Source organism: Uloborus diversus, chromosome 5, assembly GCF_026930045.1.
Source record: "Uloborus diversus isolate 005 chromosome 5, Udiv.v.3.1, whole genome shotgun sequence".
Lineage (NCBI taxonomy): Eukaryota > Metazoa > Arthropoda > Arachnida > Araneae > Uloboridae > Uloborus > Uloborus diversus.
The window spans coordinates 170,133,909-170,157,383 of NC_072735.1; the positions used below are offsets into that span (position 1 = coordinate 170,133,909).

At 29.8% G+C, this 23,475-nt stretch overlaps 1 protein-coding gene across 6 annotated transcripts in view; it reads right to left on the reverse strand.

Moving 5' to 3' along the window:
* LOC129222406 (chromodomain-helicase-DNA-binding protein Mi-2 homolog) overlaps positions 1 to 23,475 on the reverse strand; it is a 105,065-nt gene that overhangs the window by 71,146 nt on the left and 10,444 nt on the right. For 4 of the 6 annotated variants that reach the window (XR_008580586.1, XM_054856915.1, XM_054856912.1 and 1 more), the window contains exons 5-22: positions 22,873 to 22,979; positions 22,552 to 22,734; positions 20,865 to 21,008; positions 17,968 to 18,144; positions 17,280 to 17,336; positions 15,451 to 15,669; positions 13,985 to 14,196; positions 13,728 to 13,871; positions 13,429 to 13,552; positions 12,756 to 12,776; positions 9,568 to 9,759; positions 7,613 to 7,819; positions 5,995 to 6,132; positions 5,790 to 5,911; positions 5,569 to 5,686; positions 4,133 to 4,188; positions 370 to 511; positions 119 to 250 (exon numbers count right to left, since the gene is read on the reverse strand). Coding sequence is in view for 5 of the 6 variants with exons in the window: in XM_054856915.1 (XP_054712890.1) it covers positions 119 to 250; positions 370 to 511; positions 4,133 to 4,188; positions 5,569 to 5,686; positions 5,790 to 5,911; positions 5,995 to 6,132; positions 7,613 to 7,819; positions 9,568 to 9,759; positions 12,756 to 12,776; positions 13,429 to 13,552; positions 13,728 to 13,871; positions 13,985 to 14,196; positions 15,451 to 15,669; positions 17,280 to 17,336; positions 17,968 to 18,144; positions 20,865 to 21,008; positions 22,552 to 22,734; positions 22,873 to 22,979 (2,495 nt within the window). In the remaining variant the exon portion in view is untranslated. The remainder of the gene's footprint in view (positions 1 to 118; positions 251 to 369; positions 512 to 4,132; positions 4,189 to 5,568; positions 5,687 to 5,789; positions 5,912 to 5,994; positions 6,133 to 7,612; positions 7,820 to 9,567; positions 9,760 to 12,755; positions 12,777 to 13,428; positions 13,553 to 13,727; positions 13,872 to 13,984; positions 14,197 to 15,450; positions 15,670 to 17,279; positions 17,337 to 17,967; positions 18,145 to 20,864; positions 21,009 to 22,551; positions 22,735 to 22,872; positions 22,980 to 23,475) is intronic. The other 2 variants (XM_054856916.1, XM_054856913.1) reach the window with 2 other exon arrangements.

Sequence of the window (23,475 nt, forward strand, 5' to 3'; positions counted from 1 at the left end):
TCTTTCTGCATCAGATATCATTTGGATAATGGAAATAATAATGGAGTTAATGAGAACAGGTTTTATCATGGACTGAAAAGAAATGGAATTGTGAATACTAAAACAATTTAAGGAGTACCTGTGAAAATATTAAAACTCTATGACCTTCGTCATTAAGCTTTCTCAACATCTTTTGCAACAACAACAGTTTCCCGCAAGCTTTGATTAAATTTGAACCTTCGTAAGCTCCATTAGATAATTTTGGAGCTTCCTGTAAGAGGGAAAAAAAAGATTATTATGTAAAATTTAAAATAGAAAAGAAAAGAGGGAAGATTTTAAATGTTTTACCGAAATTATCACAGAAAAAAAATGAAGATTAAAAAAATTTACCTGAGCAGCAGCTGGAAACAAATAAGGATGATTGCAACATTTTTTCAAATCCATCATAATATTCAATAGGGAAACTTGATGGCCACCACCTTTAGCATTCAATGCTTCAAAATTACGAGTCAATATAAACTTGTAGTATTTCCTGCAAAGAATAACAAACTAATTTAAAGACACAAATAAAACAAATAAACAATTTGAGAAAAGTACAAATAGTCCATAAAATATAGTGAACAGGATTCTAGACTGTGTGCGTGTCTGGTCTTTATACAGAAATGTCCCACATGCAACCATAAATCTGCCAGTGACTAAGACCAAGAACATAATTATACCAAGCTCCTAAGATTAGAATCATCTTACAAGGACACAGAAAAAAAGGCAAAACCAATTGAATCACGAAAGAGCTGAGAATGGTGTCCAATTATCGGGAGAAACGGAGTATCTGAGAATAATAAACATCCAAAAGTAGCAAAGCACAGCAATAATTTTAATAATAGGATTCCCTTATCAAAGTTAATCCATTCCAGACTCGACCAAGTTAACTAAATTTCTGAGAAGTAGTATTCTTCATTTATAAATGGAATATTTTCCTACTTGGAGTGAATTAAACTTATTAATCACCTTTTAAATGTGCTTTTTAACTCAAAGCCTTCAAGACATTAAAAACACTTTTTAGTCGACCATTGCATTTGTATTACCCAATATATAACAAAAACAGAGCTCATAGCAAGTGGAAAAAAATATATAGGAGTTTGAAAGGAAAAATATAGGAGTATGGTAGCAAAATATATAGGAGTTAGGTAGAAAATATATAGGAATTTCGAAAAAACATAGAATCTAGTATGTTTGAAGCATCGAACAAAAAAAAAAAAAAAAACTGAGCGCCATTATCAATACAATTATATAACACATGAAGTCATAGTAATGTGAAGAGTAACAGATGTGAGAGCAAATGAATTTTTGTACCCTTGGTCACTCATACAAATCATGTTTGTTTCAAACAATTTAGATTCAATTAAGTAAAATTGTGTGTGCATTTTTTCTTTTATTTTTAAACTTAGAATTCTACATACAATTTAAGAGAACTTAAATTAAGTTTTTAGTCAAACGAGATATCATTGGAAGTACACGACTCACTCAAAATATTCATTCGCTGATTATTTTAGTGCAAAACAGTATGAAAAAGCAATTACAAAATTTAGATTTTAACTTATGTGCTTCGAAAAATGCATCTCTTATTGATTGCTAGAACTAGGTAAGAATTAACTTGGACATTATTTTTTTAATGTCATAAATCTACCCTTAGTCCTCGGTATTTGTACCTCATTGCTTCAATGCTAACACTAACAATGAGAAAGCCGAGAGCACAGAAGTCCCATCGACTCCACGTCTCTCTTCGTCTCACTGGTTTTGTTGGACTTTTCCCAAGAAAATCATTACAAAAAGCGTGCAACACTTTGCCTCCCCTTCATTTCACTACTTACAGAAAAAAAAACTAATTTTACTAAATGAAGCCAAAGAAAAAAAAGACTACGCTAATGCATCACGTTTGCAGGAAATGGTCAGTCTCAAACGCTTGATTCATTAAAGCGGCATGTTTGATTCAAATATTCAGCAATTTTTTAATGTTAAAACTGGATTTTGCTTTGTTTTTGAGGATTTGATCCATTAAAGTAGCTGATTCAATTACCTGGCACTCATTGTAACGGCATTATAACGATTCCTGAAATTCTTGAAAAATCTACACACAAAAAAAAATAACAAACTTGAAAAAAGCAGACAAAATCCTATAAAATGGCTTTGTTCATCGAGATAGTTACATTTTTTAGTGAGCTACAAGCTTTGAAACATTGGAAGTACTCAAAGTTGAGTTGGTATCAAAATCTGTACACAGCACTTTCAAAAACAATCCTTTGAGCTACCACCATTCATTTGAACTACATGTAAGATTATATGAGACAAAATTAAAAACTTTCAAAATCTTTACAGCCGTAAACTTAAAGTTAACATGACTTACTATTACAACTACAATGTTAACTCATTAAAAGGAAAAAATAATTGAAAACAAGTTAAAAGTTGCAGCAAAATCATCTATATTTTGTATATTTCATAAAAATAAAATTAAACAGAAGTTTAGTACATATGTCAACATCGACAAAGCAGAAAAAATGTAGCATTTAACATCTGACGAAAAAAATATAGGAGATAATGAGAAAATATAGGAGAATATCTGACAAATTGTGAAAATATAGGAAATGTAGGAGATATAGGGAGACTATGAGCCCTGCAAAAAATATGAAAAAAAAAAACATTGGACATTCTGAGTATGAGTTATGGAGCATTATGTATGAGAATGGTAGGTAGATTATTAGGTATGAGTATGGGGGCATTAAATTACACAAAGTTCTTACACACTACCATTAACTGATGAAAATAATGCAATTTGTACAATGATGAAATAAGTGTTATATGAAACACAGTATGTCATCAGCCTTACAATCTTTTCCTGTCACTTACTTTTTGAAAAGCAAGTGTAGTTGAAGACTATGCACAAATGCATTTATATTTATAGCTTGACCACGAAAAGAAGGCAGATGACCTTGAAGCGAAACATCATTTGTATCATTTTTATAGGTAAAATCTGCCAGAAAGCACTAAATAGTAAGCGGCATAGTCTCGCTAATCCTATCTATTCCAAAATAATAACAAACAGCCTATTACAAATGATATTTTTGCTTCAAGGTCATCCGCTTTCTTTCCGTGGTCAAGCTATACTAAAGGCTTTAACCTTTATTTACTAAAAAAATCAAACACCAGTACAATTTTATCATACTGTCATTAGCTCCTAAGAAAAGAAACTATTTTCATTTTAACTATAGTTTTAATTACCTAATTAAAATTAGTAAGTTGAAAATTAAGCAATTCAAATTTTAAAAAACAAGGACCAATTACATCTAGGAATATTCTACAGCAGAAAATTTCAAGGAGAACAATGAGCTTGTATTTCATATGTATTTTTTCGGAAAAGGGGGGGGGGGGGTATAAAGAAAGGAATGCGAAAAATCACTTTGTATTTTGTCTCTATACGCTTTTTACAGAGTACAGTTCAGAAAGTTATTAGGAAAAGGACAAATTGGAAGTATATGCTAACAGATTGCCGCCCAAATACATGCAATGCGCGAAAATTTACAAATCCTTTTACAAACACAAATATCGATAAATTATGAAACAAATATAATAAAATTAAAATTTAAAGGGAAAACAGGAGAAATTGATGCTTTATTAAGCATAAAATCGGGAGAAAAATTTTAAAAATGGGAGAGTTGGGAGGTCTGTCATATAATACTTGCTATTACCACTTGTAATGTTTGAAGATCTTCGCTCTTTTGGCATGTTTTTCCGTAGTGAAACCTACATACATTTTGATTGCAGTTTTTAATAGCCAGCACAGCTTTGCGAAAAAATTTTTTCAATAAGCAAAGATTTAATCTCATGATGCAAAATTCCCTGGGGGAAAAAAAATTGAGGAGCAAAAGTGGAAAATTCCATGATATTTTCAACTATGTCATTTCTCTGACAATTCCAGGTTCTCTCGGTTATGCTTGCTGATAACATAAGTTATTTGAATCAAATATAAAAATTAACTTTTTACAAATATAAACAGAAAATAAACGTAATGCAAATAATATTTTACAATTACACTGTAGAGTTAAACTGTGCGTAACATACTGCCACGAAAAAATTTATCTTTAGTGAATAAACTTACTTCTGCATTGCAGCCAAATCCACACGAACAATGAATTCACTTTTTGCAGGGATGTTCTGAAATAAATAAGTGTCCCAATGAAAATTTAAGAAAAAGGTTTTCAACAATAAGCTAATTTAGAGAAGAAATACATTTTGTAAAGGATTGATCTTTATGTTCAATTAGAGAAATGCATAAACAAAATAAAATGAAAAAACACATTTCTTAAAAATTGTTATATAACAGTTACACAGAACAGAAAATATTCCATAATGAAGTTCTTTTTACAGTATCAGCAAGACATTTATAAAGAATTATTTTTTAATGTTTTAAAGCATAAGTTATGAAGTATTTTAATTTAGAATTTTGAATCTGATCAGAGACAAACCTAAAGGGGGTCATGCAGGTTCAGATTCCTCCCCCTTAAATGAACTAAGATAATCTACAGCAGTATTTAAGGACATATTTCAAAAAATTTGGTCAAGGACCTCTATTTATGCCCAACATGACACTTACAGGGGGCAGAGTGGGAAATTAAAAAAGAATAATAATAAATAAGACAGAATTTTGACCAAATTTAAGGAAATTTTCAGTATCAATACTAATAACATAAATCTGAAGAGCTTGTTTGTTTGAACGTGCTAACATCAGGAACTACTGGTTTGAATTGAAAAATTCTGTATTGAATAGTACATTTGTTGAGGAAGGATATAGGCTATAATTTACATTGATATTTTAATTAGGAAAAAAGTTATTCAACGTTTTATGTAATTTTTAGCAGTTTTTAGAACTTCTTGCACAACAATCCCTAACCAATTGCACCAGAAAATATTTTTTGTACTAAAATGTATGAAAATTTAATTTTAAGTATGATGAAAAAAAAAGTTTTTGCAGATGGAGCAATTTTTGTACTTCTTTAAAAATGAATTTCTGAAAAAAACCTTTATTACGAATTTTTTTCTGGGTTTATTTCTAAACTCATCCCGCAAAAAGTATAAAGACCTCTTTTCTAAAATTTAGCTATGTAATAGCAAAAACATTTCTCCTTATTCAGAAAAAAAAAGTTTTCAAAAATATTTACAATTTTTTTTTTTTTTACAATTTGTTTAATGTGGAGTACAGCAAGACTTCCAAGCATAACTGAAGTTTTAGCAATCTTCAATTTACGATGGTTATTACGTCATGGCCACGTGATCCAATTGCAAGGTTTGCTTTTGCTTCTATCCCCCCCCCCTTAGGGAATTTCATTTATTTATTAATAATTTAAATAATTATCATTTAAAAAATTAGGAATTTTAGGAACACAAGAACAACCCTGATCCTTCATAAGTGACATATGATCTCACCAAAACCAGAAGTTAGATAAGCCCTTGAATATGATTGAGTATGAGTAAAAGATATAGTATCAATAACAATAATAAAAATTATTTTTATTGCATCAAAATCATGCAACTTACCTTTAATACATCTGCTTTCAACCTCCTCAAGAGATGACTACCAAGTAAATCATGCAATTTTTTTACTTGTTCTTCTTTTGCTAAATCAGCAAACTCATTTAGGAAACCTTGTAAATCACTGAAATTAGAGTAGAGACAAATGTTTAATATATACTTTTATGTGCATAGATAACGGACTAACATACATATCACTATTTGTACTATAAACCTTTAAAACTTACTTGAAACGATTGGAATTCAAAAAGTTCAACAAATGGAACAGCTCTTCTAGATTATTTTGCAGTGGAGTTCCAGTTAAGAGCAACTTGTAATTTATTTTGTAAGCATTTAGGATTTTAAAAAACTGAAAAGATATTTTAGAAATAAGATGTCAGTTAAAATAAATATAAAAGTAAAAGTATGAAAATTTTAAAGAAACAGTCTTACTTTTGATTGATTATTCTTTAAACGATGAGCTTCATCAACAACAAGCACTTGCCACTCTATAGAGCCTAACATTGTGGTATCTATGCACACCAATTCATAGGACGTTAAAAGGACATGGAACTTGATAGGAACATCTTTCTACATGGAGAAGAAAATGCATTAAAAATATAATATTAAAAAATTCAAACAAAGTGCCAGATGCAATTGTATATTCAATCACACCCCAGCTCATTATTGCATAAGGTATTATGTAAATAATTTAAAATTTTATTAAAATTAAAAACACAGTTAAACTTAGTTGTAATGCCATTCAAGAGACTGGAATATTTATAATGCTATATGTTCGTCAGATTTCAGGTGACATTGATAAAAGACAAATAAAATAGGCTAACACCCAAGCAAAATTAAAGAATTTTTCTTCATGCAATAACACAATTCAAGTTTTAGAATTAAAATAATTTAAAAAGTGCATTTTAAAGTTTAACGCATAATTTAATATTTTTTATAACTTAAAATTATGAATGCAATTTTACCTTAAAACTTTGTTACAAAACTGTCAAAGAATACAAATATAATTGTTAACAATATAAACTAATGCAATAGTGAATTATTTTAAAAACAAGGTATGGTCGCAACAACAGTTGAACTGCTATTTTTTTCTCTCCCCTCTATTATCCTAAAGCAGGAATACTCTTAACAGAGTGCTTTAAGCTTAACCAATAAGTTCCTGTAAGAAAATTTTAGGAGGAATCTAGTGATCAAAGAACACACACACAAATAAAAAATATATATCAAAGCTCTATCCTTCTCCAATTAACAAAATTATTTTTGCATCTCAAAAGCTTTTTTGCTTCCTCAAAATACAAAACATTTTAATAAGATAAAGATAGTAAGGTAGATGACGGGCTTTTTGTTGGTTTTCTAAACTACATTCTATGAAAAACAAACAAAAGTAACAAATGAAACATTTATTTATATTTATTATTACAAGCAAACCACCTGTAAGAATTCAATATTTGAATAAAATAAATATTTTACTAAAACATTGGCGTTTTGCTCAAGAAAAAAATGATCACTTGGGACGCTGGAGGGAATGGCTCCAGGGAATCTTAAGGTTCTTCAGAATCTAGGTTGAAAAACCACTGTCCTAAACAATTACTGCAAAGAATTTTCATTTAAAATTTTCCCTATTTGGAATGTGTTTCCTGTAAAGCATAGTAGCAGGGAGTTTTTAAAACTGTTTGGACACCAAGTTACAGACAAAAACAGGGAATTATTAACTGAGCAAAGGAGAATGATTATCAAAGTTACAACACTGAAAAAAAAAAAAGTATTAAATTAGTCTTTATGTTTGTAATAGAGATCACACATTATAGCCAGTGAGTCATTCAATTTGAACAGTCATGGCTGATGAATAAATTTTCAGTGAAGAACAGTTCTGTCAATTTGTATTATTATAAAAATTTCATAATCAGCTTCCAGTTAGTCTTCAATAATCTGACTTCTTATAAATTTTAACTATATTAGAAATAGTTCCAAGATCAAGTTGTCAGGTGATTGGGTTTAGCAATCTGATGTAAATAAAAACATTCATTCAACTACTTAAAAATGAAATTACTTTTATTCTGCAAGTCTTGCCGAATTTGCTGCCTCGAACCGCTCCTTCTTCAAATGAAAACTCGTGTTCTCTAATGACAGCACGACTGTCTTTATCACCTATATATGTAACAACATAAAAGTCAGGAGCCCATGTTTCAAACTCTCGCTCCCAATTGATGATAGTCGATAAAGGAGCACTAACTAAAAATGGCCCCCTACAGTGACCCTGTAAGAAATAAAACATTAAAATTGTAATTGCAACATCATGTCATTTAATACTATCTTCTATCTTTTAACTGAATATAATTAATTACAAAAATTCAAATATCTTATTTTTTGCTGGTTAGTTTTAGACTAAACTGACCTAAAAGAGCATTGCTATCAGGCAAAAGAGAAATTGACTTTTTTTTGCCATATATCAAAGACTATACAACAGGGTTGGCAAAAACCCGGGGGTTTTTAAAAAAGCCCATGGACCCAGGATTTTTTGGGTTTTTTAAAATAAAACCCCAAAAAAAAAACAACTAAAGTTGGGTTTTTTAAAAGAAATGTGGGGTTTTTTTTTTTGTCTTTTTTTAGGGAAAATGTGGGGTACTTGTAGCATATTGTAGCATAAGTATATGGACAAAGTGCAAAAATTATCTTAGGGTAAAAAGCTGGAAAACTAGTTAAAATTCAGAGTTTTATGAAGAAAAGTATAAAAGACGAAAAAACCCAAGAATGTTTAAGTTTCAGATTTTTTAATTTTCATTATTACCAACAGTTAAGGCAAAGTTACTTCTTGGGTGATAAAATCTATTGTTCGTTTTTAATTACTACATTTTTTTTTTTTTTTTTTGCATTTTACTTTATAGTATTTCATTTTTTTATGCAAAACTACTGTAGAACCTCAATTAGTTTAAATCCCTTTTTACTGAATTCCAGCTTAATCAAGACATTTCTTTGAATTTTATGTTGCCTGTTTTTCTATTTCTGTATACAAAGTAAGAAAGATTAAACTTTTTTGTAAAATAATGAAAATACTGTACCTGTTCTGTTTTCTGTCGACCGTTTGAAAAATCTGTTTATTTCTAAAAAATTTACTTTGTGTTTATTCGAGATTTGTGACGTGTTGGTTAGTAGAAAATAATTTACATGAAAGCCTTTTAACTACATTAGTTTTCTCTGTACAATCTACAAATATCGAGAAAATCAGACGTGATAGGACTTGGTCAAGATAATATGAGTTATTTATTGACCAGTTAAAGAAAAAAGTTAAACACATTTATTTAAAATCTTTGAAGTATATTTTTAATGCCGTTAAGAGTTAAGAAATACTATTAAAGCTCAAAATTCATTTTTTATGTTCATTGCCTGTGGTGAAGAACAAATAAAAAAGAAGTTTAAATTGTGAAAGCATTTAAATTAATTAATTTTTTTAAAACTTCTCACAAAATTTTAAAAAACCCAAAAGTGGGCTAAATAATGGGTTTTTTTAAATGGGTTTTTTCAAAAAAACCCATTGGGTCCAACCCAATTGGGTCCAATTCGGCCAACCCTGCTATACAAGTCTGTATGGCTTATTTTGATATTTTCTTATTGCTAAAAACCAGAGGATTAAATATGCAATAGATCATGGCCAATGGAGGGGGAAGAGGATGAAATAAAAGTCTTTTGGCCCACAAGACAATAGCATGTTAGATATATAGGCTCACAACTATAACCATGTCAGGCTGCACTTGACATCGAACTTACTTCAAAGAAAGATGATGTTGGACCACAAAGGGCTTACCCTTCAAAAATATAAACAAATATAAATTTCTAAATCACATTAAAAGAAAGGATCACACAAATATTTATATGAGTATTTATTAGTGCAAGAGGGAAAAAGACATTAATGTCTTTTTAATTAACAAAACCTTTTCTGAATTTTAAAAAGTTATGCCTACAAATTAGTTCCCCATAAAATAAATATTTTACGAAAAGTCAACGTACCTCTTTGTATAAAGAATATAAAAACACAATGGTCTGAATTGTCTTGCCCAGACCCATTTCATCAGCAAGGATTGTGTCAGTCCCGTGAGCCCAGGAGAAGCGGAGCCAGTTGACACCCTCTAATTGGTATGGATGCAGTTCATTACCAGTAGCATCCACATATGGAGGCTGACGGTCATATTTCTTCTTGGGCTAAAAATTTAATTTGATTTTTAAGTACTTTCCTTTTCTTTTTATAGACCAAATACATTGAAATTTTTCTTAAAAACTAAAATACTGTTTTTTTAACTGATACACAATGTCAATAAATGTATAAATTAGTAAACAGCAAAGTTTAAATAATATGAAATAGAAACATGTGGATCACTTTACTATATTAATTTAGTGTAACACATACATTTAAATATTTTTACATCAACCAGGGCTGAATTTGCATGGGAGCACACCTGAGCTAAGCTTCCACCGAGTTACGGTTCTAAAAATCAAAAATTAAAACAAAAAAAAAACAAACGCGAGTCGCAAATGTATATTTAAGAGGGAAAATGGAAAATCCTTTCAAAAGCCTTATATTATTTAAATTAATTTCAAGTATTTTATTAAATAAAAACTGGCAAAAGATAAAAATTTTAAATCATTTTTTCTTTCCTTGTCGGCCAACAATGAAATATGTTACCATCATGTGAATAATGGCTTAGCCATATTTAATATCTGCTTTAAAAAAACGGTATAATTTGAATTCTATACAACATGGAAGTTCCAAACACAATCTATCAGAAGCAGAAAAAATTACTCTTTATTTTGGTATTAAAGTTTTAAATATTTAAATATATTTTCACTCAAAAAATCAAAGGACCTTTTAGAGGTTTTTAATTTATATCTTGGTTATTTAATGTCATCCAAAGACGCAACCTAGCTAAGAAAACTCTCGATCAACTCTCCTTAAGAACAAAATTTTACTTTTCAAAACCGGTCCATCCATTTAGGTGCTAAAGTGCCACAGACACCTAAAACTTTTAACACCCTTCCTTTGTGTGTCGGGGGGTTGAAAATAGTCGTTTTAGTAGCCTCTTGAATGAAAAATAGTCACCAAACAAGGAAAATAGTACCTAAAATAGTCTCCTACTATTTTTTAAACACTATTAATATTAAGTCATGCTACACATACTTTGATAAATAGACATACATCAGCTGCATGTTGTATTCTGCCGTGTGCAGGTAAACGACAGTATCTGCAGAAATGAGTTTTTGAGATATTTGAAGAAACGCGTTTTGGATTTAATACTAACAATAGGGAAATGTTGGAATTAGACGTCTTTTTCGCGCCTTTTTTTTTAGCGGAAACCAAATAAGCGAGCTTGTACAATAAAGATAACGTACAATAGATGACAAAAATGCAAAAAAATGAAAAATTTGCAGTTACTGCCATTTACCTGCACACGGCAGTATAAGCGGGATCACCTGGACAAGCAGAGCTCTCTCCACTTACACACAAATGAAGATCCTGACACGGTTTCATACCAATCATATTTCATTTTTGTTTATAATTTATTTTTTATGTTATTAGAACTTCTATTTTTTCTTAAGTTTGGGGGGCCCCAAAATTTTTACTGCTTAGGGTCCTCTGGCCTCTGGTAGTAATAGTTATTTCAATTTCAATAGCTGTAGGAATGTAGCTATTTCATCACTGCACACAGATTGAATAAAACTGTAGTTACTTACATATTATAGCAAAGTGTCATCTAAACGCTGACTGCGAATTACTAGTCGGAGAAATGAGTATGTATTTTAATAGCAATTTATGCCTAAGTACATTGTAATTCTAAATGTTACAACGAAGCCGTATATAACATAAAAAATAAAAACCCAAAATGTATATATACCGAATTCTTTTTATTCATAGATATACTCTGAATTAAAAATCATTTTGATGCTCCTCTTGACTTTTTAAGTACACATGTTATCAAGATAAAACTCTTAATTCTTGTTTGAAAATATATGTGCAGGGGATAAAACTGCAGATGAGTGTCATTACAAGCACTATGCATAAACCACATTGATAGAATTTCTTGAAGGAAAAACTCAATATCACGAGAAATGAACTGTAATGCTTCGGAAATATATGCAAAAAACATTGCAATCAAACATAAAATGTCATACACTAGTCACTGCGCTAGTCATGTGAGATGAGTGTTCTCTCGGGGAGAAGGAAGAAAGAGCTTTTGCGCTGCTGGAGTGCAGTAAAATTCGACCTTAATGTTCTGCAGATGCAATGTCGCAACGGTTGCTGTTCAAACCAGACTGGGGGGGGGGGGGGGGGCATGAAAAGGAAAAGAAACTGAAAAGCTGAAAACATAGTCGCCAGTTAAAAATCTTTGGTCGCCAGTGGTGACTGGGCGACCGTATATCTCGAGCCCTGATCGTAAATACATTTGTTCTTTATTGATGCTAAGTTCTGTTGTGCAAAAATACAAAACATATTTACTGTACTGTATATATTATCACTGTTTGAAGAACGTATTATGCATCAATAACAGCCAAATTTTTGAGGAAAGATGATTTTTAATTTATTTGTCCCTCGTTTCAGCCTTTTTACGGTTCATCCGAGATTTTTATTATGCGCAGCACTTTTGCTACCCGATTCCGCGGATAATCAGGAGTTTACTGTATTACTTCAACTTAAAAATCTAATTATATGTGTCTCATGGTTCTTTAGTTTCTCAAAAGCTATCTGTGGTATGCTTGTATGCTTCGATAGGCAGACTTCAAATGAGCAGAAGCTTAAACAGTTCCATTTGTTAAAATTGGGCAAATCAGTTTTTGTTGCCAATAACTTTTAATAGCATTTTGTCTCAATTTAAGAATTTCTCCTCTTTAAAACCAAACATGAATGAGATTGTCCTAAGGACAAACATCTTTTAACCAGAGCCAAACTATAAATAATTGTTCACCCTTGCTCAAAATGAAAAAGGGTAAAGATAGAATTTTATATGGCAAAAGGTGAAGAATTTGCCATATGAAATTCCATCATGAGACAGAAATTGGTGCACGAAAACATCCTCCAGTTTTTCTCTTCTTTTAATGCAATGATCATGAAATCTTTTCTCAATTAAAACAAATTTACGATATACTTTTCACCAAACAGAAAAATTTTACAACTATAAACAAGTGTAGATATAAGAAATATTTACCTGAGTCTTAATTATTTCCTCCTGCAGTAATGCAAGAGCAAACACAAAACCAAAAATTAGTGCACACAATGAAACGAAACATCAGAAATGTATTCGATAAAGCAATGCACTTTCAAAGCAAAGCATATCTACATCTACACACATCACTATTGCAGCAAGCCTATAACTACCCTACACTACAGCAACAATTAACAATGCCTGTTACTCTACAACAGGCTATCTGCTTTAGAACAACATTAAATTACCCAAATTGTAACTTTTCTAAAATAAATGATTTGAACTTTATGGTTAAAATACTTAAAAGAGTTTTGTATGAGAGGAAATCATTCATGAAACAATATATGTAGTAGTCTGCTATGGCTTTCTTTCTTTTCTTAATTTTCTCTGTCTCTTTTTTGTTGCTTTTCAGCTATTGTGAACACATAAAATAAGTCTAATTTGTAACATTCAATAGTGGAGCCTGTTAAATTTTGAACCATGTACTGCTTATCATTAAAAACTATCTTGATCATTTAATTACCTAACTCAAGAAACATTTTAATATCGCCACAAAATGCTAACACAAATCAACAACTATTTACAATAAACCATTCAAATATTATGTGTTGTAAGTTATTATTATTTTTTTTTTTTTGGATAAGTCAAAATTTACTTTAGTATGAATTCAACTTACATCAACTGTTGGCTTATCAGGGGGTGGTGTCATGCGACTGCCCTCTTCCCTTGGGTCACGAGATTTTTTGCCTTTGCTGCTTCTACCTTTGCTTGACTTTTTGTTAGCATTTTCAACAGCATTTCTGGAAAATTTTCAAATGTTAAAGCACAACAAAATTTTATAGATGCATATTTTAAAATCATAAGCTAATTTAAACATTAATCGCATTATGAAATTTGTACGAAAAAATAATTAAAAAAAGGAACTTTTTCAAGTTTAAATCATGGAAACTTGAGGAAAAGAAATTCTGGATTTACCTGAGGTCCCAATAATAGTTGACAGCTTTCTGGAAGTCTGGAATGTCAAAACCGTCTGTGATCTCACCATCTTCCCATGTGGATTGATCATAAGGAAGATCACGCCATTTCACTAGATAGCGAACTTTACCGTCTTTACCAGTCCTTTAAAAATCCAATAACATTTTTTAACTACATGCATACTGAACAGGTTTTTGAAGACATAAAATGCTGTGTTATATAACACCTTACAGGTGGAAAACAAGCAACTTACTTACCTATGATTAATGATTTTCTGCACTTGCAGCCATTCGGGGCGAATTCCGTAACGGTAAAACCTCTCTTCCAAATTCATCAAGTTATCACGTGGGTGCCTGGTTTGTTTCTTCTCAGCATCTAAACCACTGCTCCCATCATCTAAAGCAGGAGGCTCATCCATGTCATTTTTACGACAAAAGCAGCGAAACATAGCAGGATGGTAGTAATCCAGCTGAAGAAGAAACATTTCAATTAGTTTTCTACACAAAAAACTTAACGAATATTCCTAAAATTCACATAATTATTTCTAGATAATACTTTTTGGGAGTACATTTAGTTATGCCTATACACAAGTGCAGAATATGTCTAGCATCGGGGGATATTTCAACCATCTGGGACAATTTTGCAGATTAATTTTTTTTTAAATACTTTTTTTGAATTTTTTTTGCATGTGTCTTTTAAATGCATTTTCTTTTTGCATCACTACTTTTTTTTCAACTATTTGTTGGCTAATAATTTACAGTTAATAGTAAATATTAAATATAAGATTTCAATTAAAACGTAAATGTATTTACTAAATTTACTTTTCGGATACCTAGTTTTACAAACTATCAATTCAATCTATAAGTTTTAAAGATGCATTCTTTCCCCCTCAAAACTATCTATACCTATAATACAAATAAATTTTTATCTGAAACATATAACATATTGTAAAATTTTGGGGAAATTTTTATATGAATTGGGGGAAACGTTGGCAGTAGAAACATTTTCTGCATTCCTGTGCTTAACATACCTATATGCACACATAAAAATCTCACTCAAGCTATTTTCCAGATGTATACCTTGATAACTTTAATATTCTCCCACTTAAGACAAAAAAGAAGGAAGTTTTTAAACACTTAAGTTCAAGAGCACTTCATAAGAAATTTTAGTTATAAAAATGTTAGAAAAATGTGTTTAGATCAAGCTAAATGTAAAAACAATATATTTTTTTCCTTTTTCTCTTTGTCAAATGATTTTTTATTTCCAAAAAAAAATAAAATAAAAAGAACTCCTTCAAATATTTTGTTTTTTAGGGAAACTCTTAAGTGTAAAATAAGTTGTTTTCTACAGAAAAATTTATTGATTATTGTCTTTTACTTCTAATGAAAATTTAAGGGGAAGCTTGACAGCTGCTGATTTTCCAAGGCAATTCAAGTATAAAGGACCATTGTTGCTGTGAAAATAAAATTCGAAGACTTTTTAAGGAGCCCTACAACCATACTTTGAACATTCAAAATTGTAAACATGTGATAAATCAAAGCATAACTTGAAATAAAATCATTTTATGAAAAACCTTGTATTAAACTATAATATTTCAGATAAGTAGGCAAAATATTTAAATCATTAACACAGTAATTCAATATCTAATAACAATTAAAGTTAAAAAAATTTAAAAAATCACTTTTTTAAAAAAAAATAACTGAATGTTGAGTAGATATCTTACTTGAGCTTCTGTTATCCAAGAACAATGCCAGTAAGACAGCTCATGCCATTTAACGAAAAATTCTCGTTGCGGTTTTGGTTGCACTTTTTTGCTTGTTGAAGGCTGGGCTGTGACATCTTCTTTATTCTCTTCACCCTCTTTTTTCTCATCGTCTACCTTGAGTACTTCTGCCCATCTCCAAGTAAGAATTTTGGATACTTTGCCTTTTAATGGTTCAGCCTTATAAGATAAAATGAATGTTAGTAAGAGCATATAAAATGTAGAACATATGAGGCAGTGAGAAGCAAAGAGATGTAAGTGGGCATTTTGAAGTTTTGAGTAAAACACGTTTAAAGATAACATCCTAGGTAGGCTTTCATTGAAATATTTTTCTAAATCATGCTATATAGCAGTAACTACCAAAGCTACTAGTACCATCTCTTGCCCCAAGACAGAGGAGAGGTTCACCTACCATGAGTACTAGTTTATCTCCAAATTTTTCATTTTGCCACTTACATCCCTTTGCTTCTCACTGCTTCATATGTATTTTATACAATGCAAGTTTGAGGGGGGAGGGGGACACACATCAAATTTAAACAGGTGAATTCAAAACACCAGTTCATTTCCAGATAACAATTTTAAAAATCATAAAACAAAATATTTTGGGTCACTATTTCACAATGAAATGAAAAACAAAATAAAATGATTTATTTGGGATTGTAACGTATTAATAAATTGAAAATGATTCTAAATTTTAAAAAAATGTTGATCATTATCTGGGTTACTGTTGTGACAAGAATAAATTTTATTCTTCACTCCACATCACTGGGACTTATTCTATTCATTACTATTTTTTTTATATAGTTCTCCGGTACTTGAATATGAATTTCAGTATAAATCCAGTTTTTCAAGCATCAGTAGACACACAAGTAAGGTTTCAAGAATAATTTTAAAAGTGTATTTCTATTTCTAACGATTCAATGCTTGTAAACAAAATGAAACTTATGACATTTAATAAGAATATTTAAGGGTTTAAAAATCAAAATTTCACTTTAAAAAGCCCTTATTTTAAATAATTTTAAGAATCAATGTCTAAAGAATGACACTTTCAAATTTTGCTGTTAACATTTTTTATATTTCATTTATTCAAATTAGTTCAACTGTATGTAACAAAAGAGTGCGCTGCTAAAATAGATGAAAAAAATTAAAATAAACCATCTGTAAAATAAAATAAACAGTACAGTTGATTTTTAAATTTATTACACTATTTAAACAGTAATTTTATCTTGAAATATCAAAAATTAATCTTCAAAGATAAGCAGATATAATTTCTTACATATCATTATTATGGCCCAAAACTATAAGTGTACATGAAGAAAAAAAACGTTTGAATTGAATTTGAGTAAAAAATTAAGTTAACAAGATTTAAGGGCAGTGATCAAATTTGAAATGGAAAATTCTATGGGTTAAAACTTTTCTGAAAAAATTTGTTTAAGTGGAGACATTCACTCAATTTTAATGTTTTACATTTTGGGATTTTTTGTACCAAACAGTTAACATGAGACAATAACTATCATATTGCAAATAAAGAATAATTACAACTGTTTTCTAAAAATGTCTGTCTTTTTACTTACTTTTTTGCATAAAGCTAATGATTATTACACAATTCTTTTACGTGTTAAATTTTTTGAAATTTTCTTATTGAGACAGAATTTAAAAAATCCAACAACCAAAGAGCAAAATTTTCATATTAAAACAAGCACGAGATATTTAAATACATGAATAACAGAATAAGGGAAGGAATTTAACCCTACTTCTACCTCAGACGATATACGAATTTAAACACATACCTTAAATTCATCTTCTAATTTCTTTTTGATAGGTACTTCTTTCGCTACAGCCCCTTCCTTAAAAGTCAGATTTAAAATACTTTCAATTAAAGTGCATATAAATGGGGTACAGAAAATCTGAACACTCTCACAAATGCCAGAGCATCTTGCCTTGATTTAATTACGTAGCACAAATATTGCAAAAGGTTTACAACTCAGAGGCATATTTTCTTAAAATGCATTTCCCAAAACCATTGCCAAATACTAACTAATGTGGAATGGAACCATTCCTACTTTAAATCAAATACAATTTTAAAGGAAATTTACCAAAAAAAAAAAAAAAAGAAATTACAAATTTTATCAGGCACGTGTATGTAAATATATACAGCAAAAGAGTAATTCATTTTAAAGAAAATACTTGAGTAAAAACGCATATGCAGAACTTAAATTAAAATACTGCAAATTCTTTAAACTGAACAAATATACAGCAGCATGACATTTTTATATAAACTTCAGAAATAAAAGAAAATGGGAGAAAGAACTTGAATTGTTGAATCTTATTGGGCAAAAAAAAAGAGTATGTAGGAAACTCACAAAACAAATTAAATAACTTAATATAGTCAATGTAAAAACAAAACTAACAAACACAGACCTAATTATTATTAATAAAAAATAGCAGTAAAATTTTTAAAACCACCAAGAATCTTACCGCGCATCTTGGACAATGCCAATCGCCATCAGGTACATTTTTTAAGGGGGGATTAAGGCAATGTGTATGATAAGCAGATGGACAACTATCACAACATAGCAGCTCTCCACCATCTTTACATACGCGACAGAATTCCATATGCTCATCTTCTTCTTGTTCTTGTATACCTTCCCCTTCCTGAAAAATATTAATTTCTTATCATTGTCTCGCAACGACTAACACGCAAACAAAGTAGCCTACCCAGAGCAATGGAAAGTACAATTTGTGAAACAAGAAGTTTTGATTTTAAAAAAGTTTTACAATTCAAATCTCAAAATTCTATTTGTGTGCAAGAAGTTTAGTAAAAGTGCAAAAAATCTAAACTTTAAACACATTTCCAGTAAAATATTTAAACTACAGTTGCTTTAAAAACCCCAATAGCTGTAAACGCAAGTAACAGATTTCTTTCTAATGACACATAAATAAATTATAATTTAAATGGCATTAGTCAACATCTTGTGAAAAAGAATACTTGATTCTATGTAAAGCTTGAATACTAATAAGTAATATTCAAACTTGGCAGTGTAAGTATATCAGTTAAACTGATGCTTCAAAAAGATACATCAATAATTTGTTATTAAGTTCACATATGCTTTTTTTTTCCAAACTTACTTGGAATCAATCTTTCAAACTACTATACTTCCTAGTTTGAGTTGTTTAACTAAAAGGTTAATAATTTGAAACTTCAAAGAAATATAAATTTTTAAAAAACCTTGTCCAAACTTACTTGGAAAAAAAACGGAATAGTTTGAAGTGTTATATCCGCCACTTAAATTTTATAAAACGGTTTTCCTAAATTTTATGACTGCACTGAAAACTCTCTATGAAATCAAAGCGGTCATTTTTAAAACTTATCATTTCCATTGCACTGAGTTCTACGGTTATATCACAGGAAATGTTGCTTTATCGTAAAACGAAATAACTAACGTTGACCGGTAAATTAGTGATTAAATAGAACAGAAATAAAGAACCCCAAAACTTTGAGAGTCGTCACAACTTCGACAATTGATGGATAGGAGAGTTGCTATGTTGCAAATTCAGATAGTGAGGCCAAACCCAAGTTTTAAAGAGGGTAAAATTGAAAACAGCTCACCTGTTTAGTTGAATCCAAGCATAATTACCTTTCTCCAGCTTGGGATAAAAGAATGCACAGAAATTTAAAATGTGGGAAGGAAGCAAAAGGGATATTTAAAAGTTTCCAAGCTACTCTTTTTTTTCCTTGATAGGATTATCAGTTTCACATTGCTGAGTAGATTAAAAACTTTCTACAAGCATGCATGATATAAGAGTTAGTACTTCTAAGTTAAATTTTAGTACAAAGAAAAGAAACATTCGGGTTTTTTTTAAGAAAGGAAATGGTTTGATTATGTGCTTATAAGGGGGAAACACAATAAATATTGGATAATAAACAAAAAAAAAAGATTTTAAATGTGTTAAAGTAATTCTAATGAATCTTGGTTTTTAAATTCAAGAAAAAGATCACTTAAGAAATTACTGAGAATTAAAAAGCTCTTTAGAAGAGAATTTAAGAATAGGAGTAAAATGGAAAGAAATTGTTTCTCAATAATTGTTGGGAAAAAACAAAGAAAAGCAAAATAAAGTAAAAACTTTCTAATATATCTACATATACATATATAAATGCATATTATTAAGTCTCGAGGCAAGAGCTTTGGCATTTTATACAAATTTATAACAACTGTAAACAAATACAACACTTATAAACACAAGAGCAGTAATAAACTGATATTAATTAGTTCAATGTAACATCAACCATAGATATAAACTTGGATAGGAAAAAAAAAACAAGACTGAAAAATAAGCAAATCATAAGAAAATATTTAAGCTTTACTGAAGCTGCTGACATACTATTATTCTTATATTAGAAGTTAAAACCTTTTGCAACGTTATGGTTTCAAAAAAAAAAAAAAAAACAATACAGTAAAAAAAAAAAAAATTTTTTAACTAGAACCAAATTAAACACCATTCTAGATTTTGTAACACTAATTATGACACTTTTTTTACTCCATATTAATTCATATGCTCCATTACATTCAAAAAGAAAAACAAGTTTTAATTGTTGGTTTCAATATATCCTGAACCACAATATTTGAGCAGGAAATTTAAATATTTCACACATGCATAAACCTAAGAAACATTAACATTACAAGTACATTGAGCTAATGAAATGGTAATAAGTAAAAGCATCCCAATATTTTTTAAAGATTTTGGAGATTTTAACTAAAAGGTGTTAAATTAGGGACTGAATTATTACTTATAAACAGATCAAGTTTATTTTTAGCCCTTTCCCAACCAAATTAGCAATAATTAGTAACTCCAGATGTAAATAAAACATTTGAAACAAAGCAAAAACCTTCTTTATTAGAAAAATATAAAAATATAAAAGACTTTTAACACAATAATTGATATTTTTGCTAAGTTGAACTAACTTCCTTTTAGGGAATGCTTCTTTATAGCAGTTCTACCATTGATGGAGTGTGCTACCTCTTCAACTTTGAGAAGCACTAACATTTATGATGATGTGCTTTTTTTTCCCTTTATTTTAAATATAATATACAATAAAAAACTTTTACTATGAAACTGAGGGACCAAAATATTTTTTTGTGTTTAGAGATATTAGTGTAAAACAATATGTACAAAATTTTAAAAACAGTACACTGTCAGATCAACTTTGCAAACGGTAGGGGCGGGGGAATTCTGGGTGCCATGCCATGTCAGGACTACTACATCCTTCTTAAAAATATTATTATACATTTTAATACATTAGTCCAACAAAAATACATAGATTAGAAACTTATGTGGAGACATTAAATTCAAAAAGAAACCAAATGGGGACATACACAATGTGGACAGCTCCATTTTCCTTCAGGCGGTTCTTCCAAATCAGGATCTAAACATACCAAATGATAAGCTCTAGGACATGTGTCACACAAAATAATTTCTCCACCTTGTTGACAAACTTCACAATAGTCTTGATGATCGGTCTGATAAAAGCAAAAAAAATTAGGTAAGAATATGAAATGGTAAACATTTCTGACATTTTAAAGAAGAAAAAAATAAAACAGGATGCATAAAAAACGATCCCTACTTGCACTAAAATATGAATAATCAACAAACTTGCCTCCTAACAAACTGAAAAATCTGGTGATATTGTTTTTATGCCTGGAGAGTGTGTCAGAAAACAAAATGTACAATATAAAAATAATAATTTAAAAAAGAAACTAATTAAAAAATATACTAATAATACTATTTGAATATAAGACCTTAAATTGAATACAAATGATATTTAACTGCCAAATACTAAGTTAATCATAATAAAATGCCTAAGATATGGGGAAACTACAATAACGATTTCGTTTAAGTATTTTATTCCTCCATAGTTTAATTCTCATTGTACATTTAGCTAGCTACTACTATATGTCTAAGGCTAAGAAAATATTAAAAAATTCCCGGATTTTACTAATTTGCAACATTTTTATCAGAGGATCGCAACATTTTAAAATGAAAATTCATTGACTTTCATGTTCTATCTCTATTCTAAGGGTTTTTCAACAAATTTTCTTTCTTTACTCTTCATAAACCTAAGATAAATACTGGTGAAAATTAATGATCATTTTTGCAAGTTGTATTGGACTCAACTTGGATGCAAGTTTTTGAGAGGAAGTGGCAAAATGAGTAGCATGCAAGTCCTCTATTACAGTATGTGAAACAAAGGAAGGATTTGATGCTCAAGAGATAGAATTATAATTTAAGCAAAAACAGACAAGTTTTAAAGAAGTAAATCCCATCTAGTTTTAAAAGGTGTAAAAAATTGAGGCTGATGCATATTTTACACGTTATATGTAAAATTAATAAATTTTACACATAATCAGTTGTTAAAGTGTTCAAGAATTTGTAGTTAAAAATTAGATTTTAAACAAAAAGCAATTGTATTTAAAACATTTCTCAAAATATTTAAAAAATGGAGGAAAATCTTTTAAATGTTTTAGCAAGTGGGGAGAATAAGCGAAAAATCTGGGAAGCAGGAAGAATGGTATAAAAGCAAGGCCCTTCCCCCAAAAGTGGGACAGGTGGCATACCCATCAATGTAACTAAAGCAAATAAAGAAAATGCTGCCAGTAATTATTTTAAGATATCCTAGAAAGACAGACCCATTTGTAGTATTTTATTCATAACTAGTGCTTATTAACATTAAATATTCATCTTTCTCATATAATAGAAGTTTTCCCACATATGTGTATTTATTTTATTTATTTATTTGTTTTTAATAAAGAGCAGCTATGCTGAGTCAATCAAAATATGTAAGAAACTATTTTAATCGTCCAAAACTTGAAATACTTGCAGAAGAATAGCTGGCACTTTAAAGTGAGTAATTTTCTGATTTTAACTTGAGAGGGGAACTCAGTAACATATTTTTTTCACAGATTTTAAAGTGTCAATTATTGCACGTAAAATGATAAAAAAGTCTCTTAAAAAAAAAAAAAAAAAAAAACTCTAAACCAAAAGCTCATGAAATTAAATACTTACTTCATAGCCATCATTTTCACCTTCAGAACCAGGAAAGCTAGCGGTAGTTTTAGTTTTTTTCTTCTTTTTTGTTTTCTTTGTTTTGCTTTTTTTCTTAGCAGGAGGTGGGCTCATATTTTGAGCTTCTTCCAAAGCAGCTTCAAAATCTGCATCACTCTTATCACTATAGCTCTCATCTTCATCCTGAAAGAACAAATTCCAGTTCCACATACAGTTTGATTGGATTTTCTTAATCATGTCTTTAACTATACCATTTTGGAAAATTAATAACATCTACTGAGCACTTTCTACGATTTAACACAGCTTAATTTCTATACTTACAGAACTGTGCTTTTTCCTCTTTCCAAATCCACCAATTTTTATTTTCAACATAGGTACAGACTTTCGGCTTTTGGATTTCTTAGGTTTTGGGTAAGTTTTTTCAAACTCTAGCAAAGAAAAATGTCCAACATTAGTAGATTTATTACAACTAATACATTGATAATCATAATATGCATTTCAATGACCAATTGTTAAGTCAGTCAACTTTGTTTAAGATAGTTTAAGACATTAAATGACAAATTGCTAGTGATGGTCAAATCATTTATTGAAATCAAGAATTTTAAATGAACCCTTCCTAATAAAAAGTTAGTCAATTAATATAAGGTTAATAATTTTAATTGTATCAATTACATCAAAAATAATAAAATCCTTTTATACAATGAGTAGTTTTAAATTTATTTTGGGAAAGGCTTGGAAAACAGGTTTGTGCACTTTCTATCCTATATGATGCAACAGCAAAAACTTAAAAGTTTTGTACAGGTTACAGATGTGCCCACCTAAGGGCGGGGGGGGGGGGGGTCATGGCACAGACTGCGCCATTGAAATTTTTAAGGGTGTTGCTTTTAATGGGTATTTCACACTTTTTTTGAAGGGGCTCTTGAT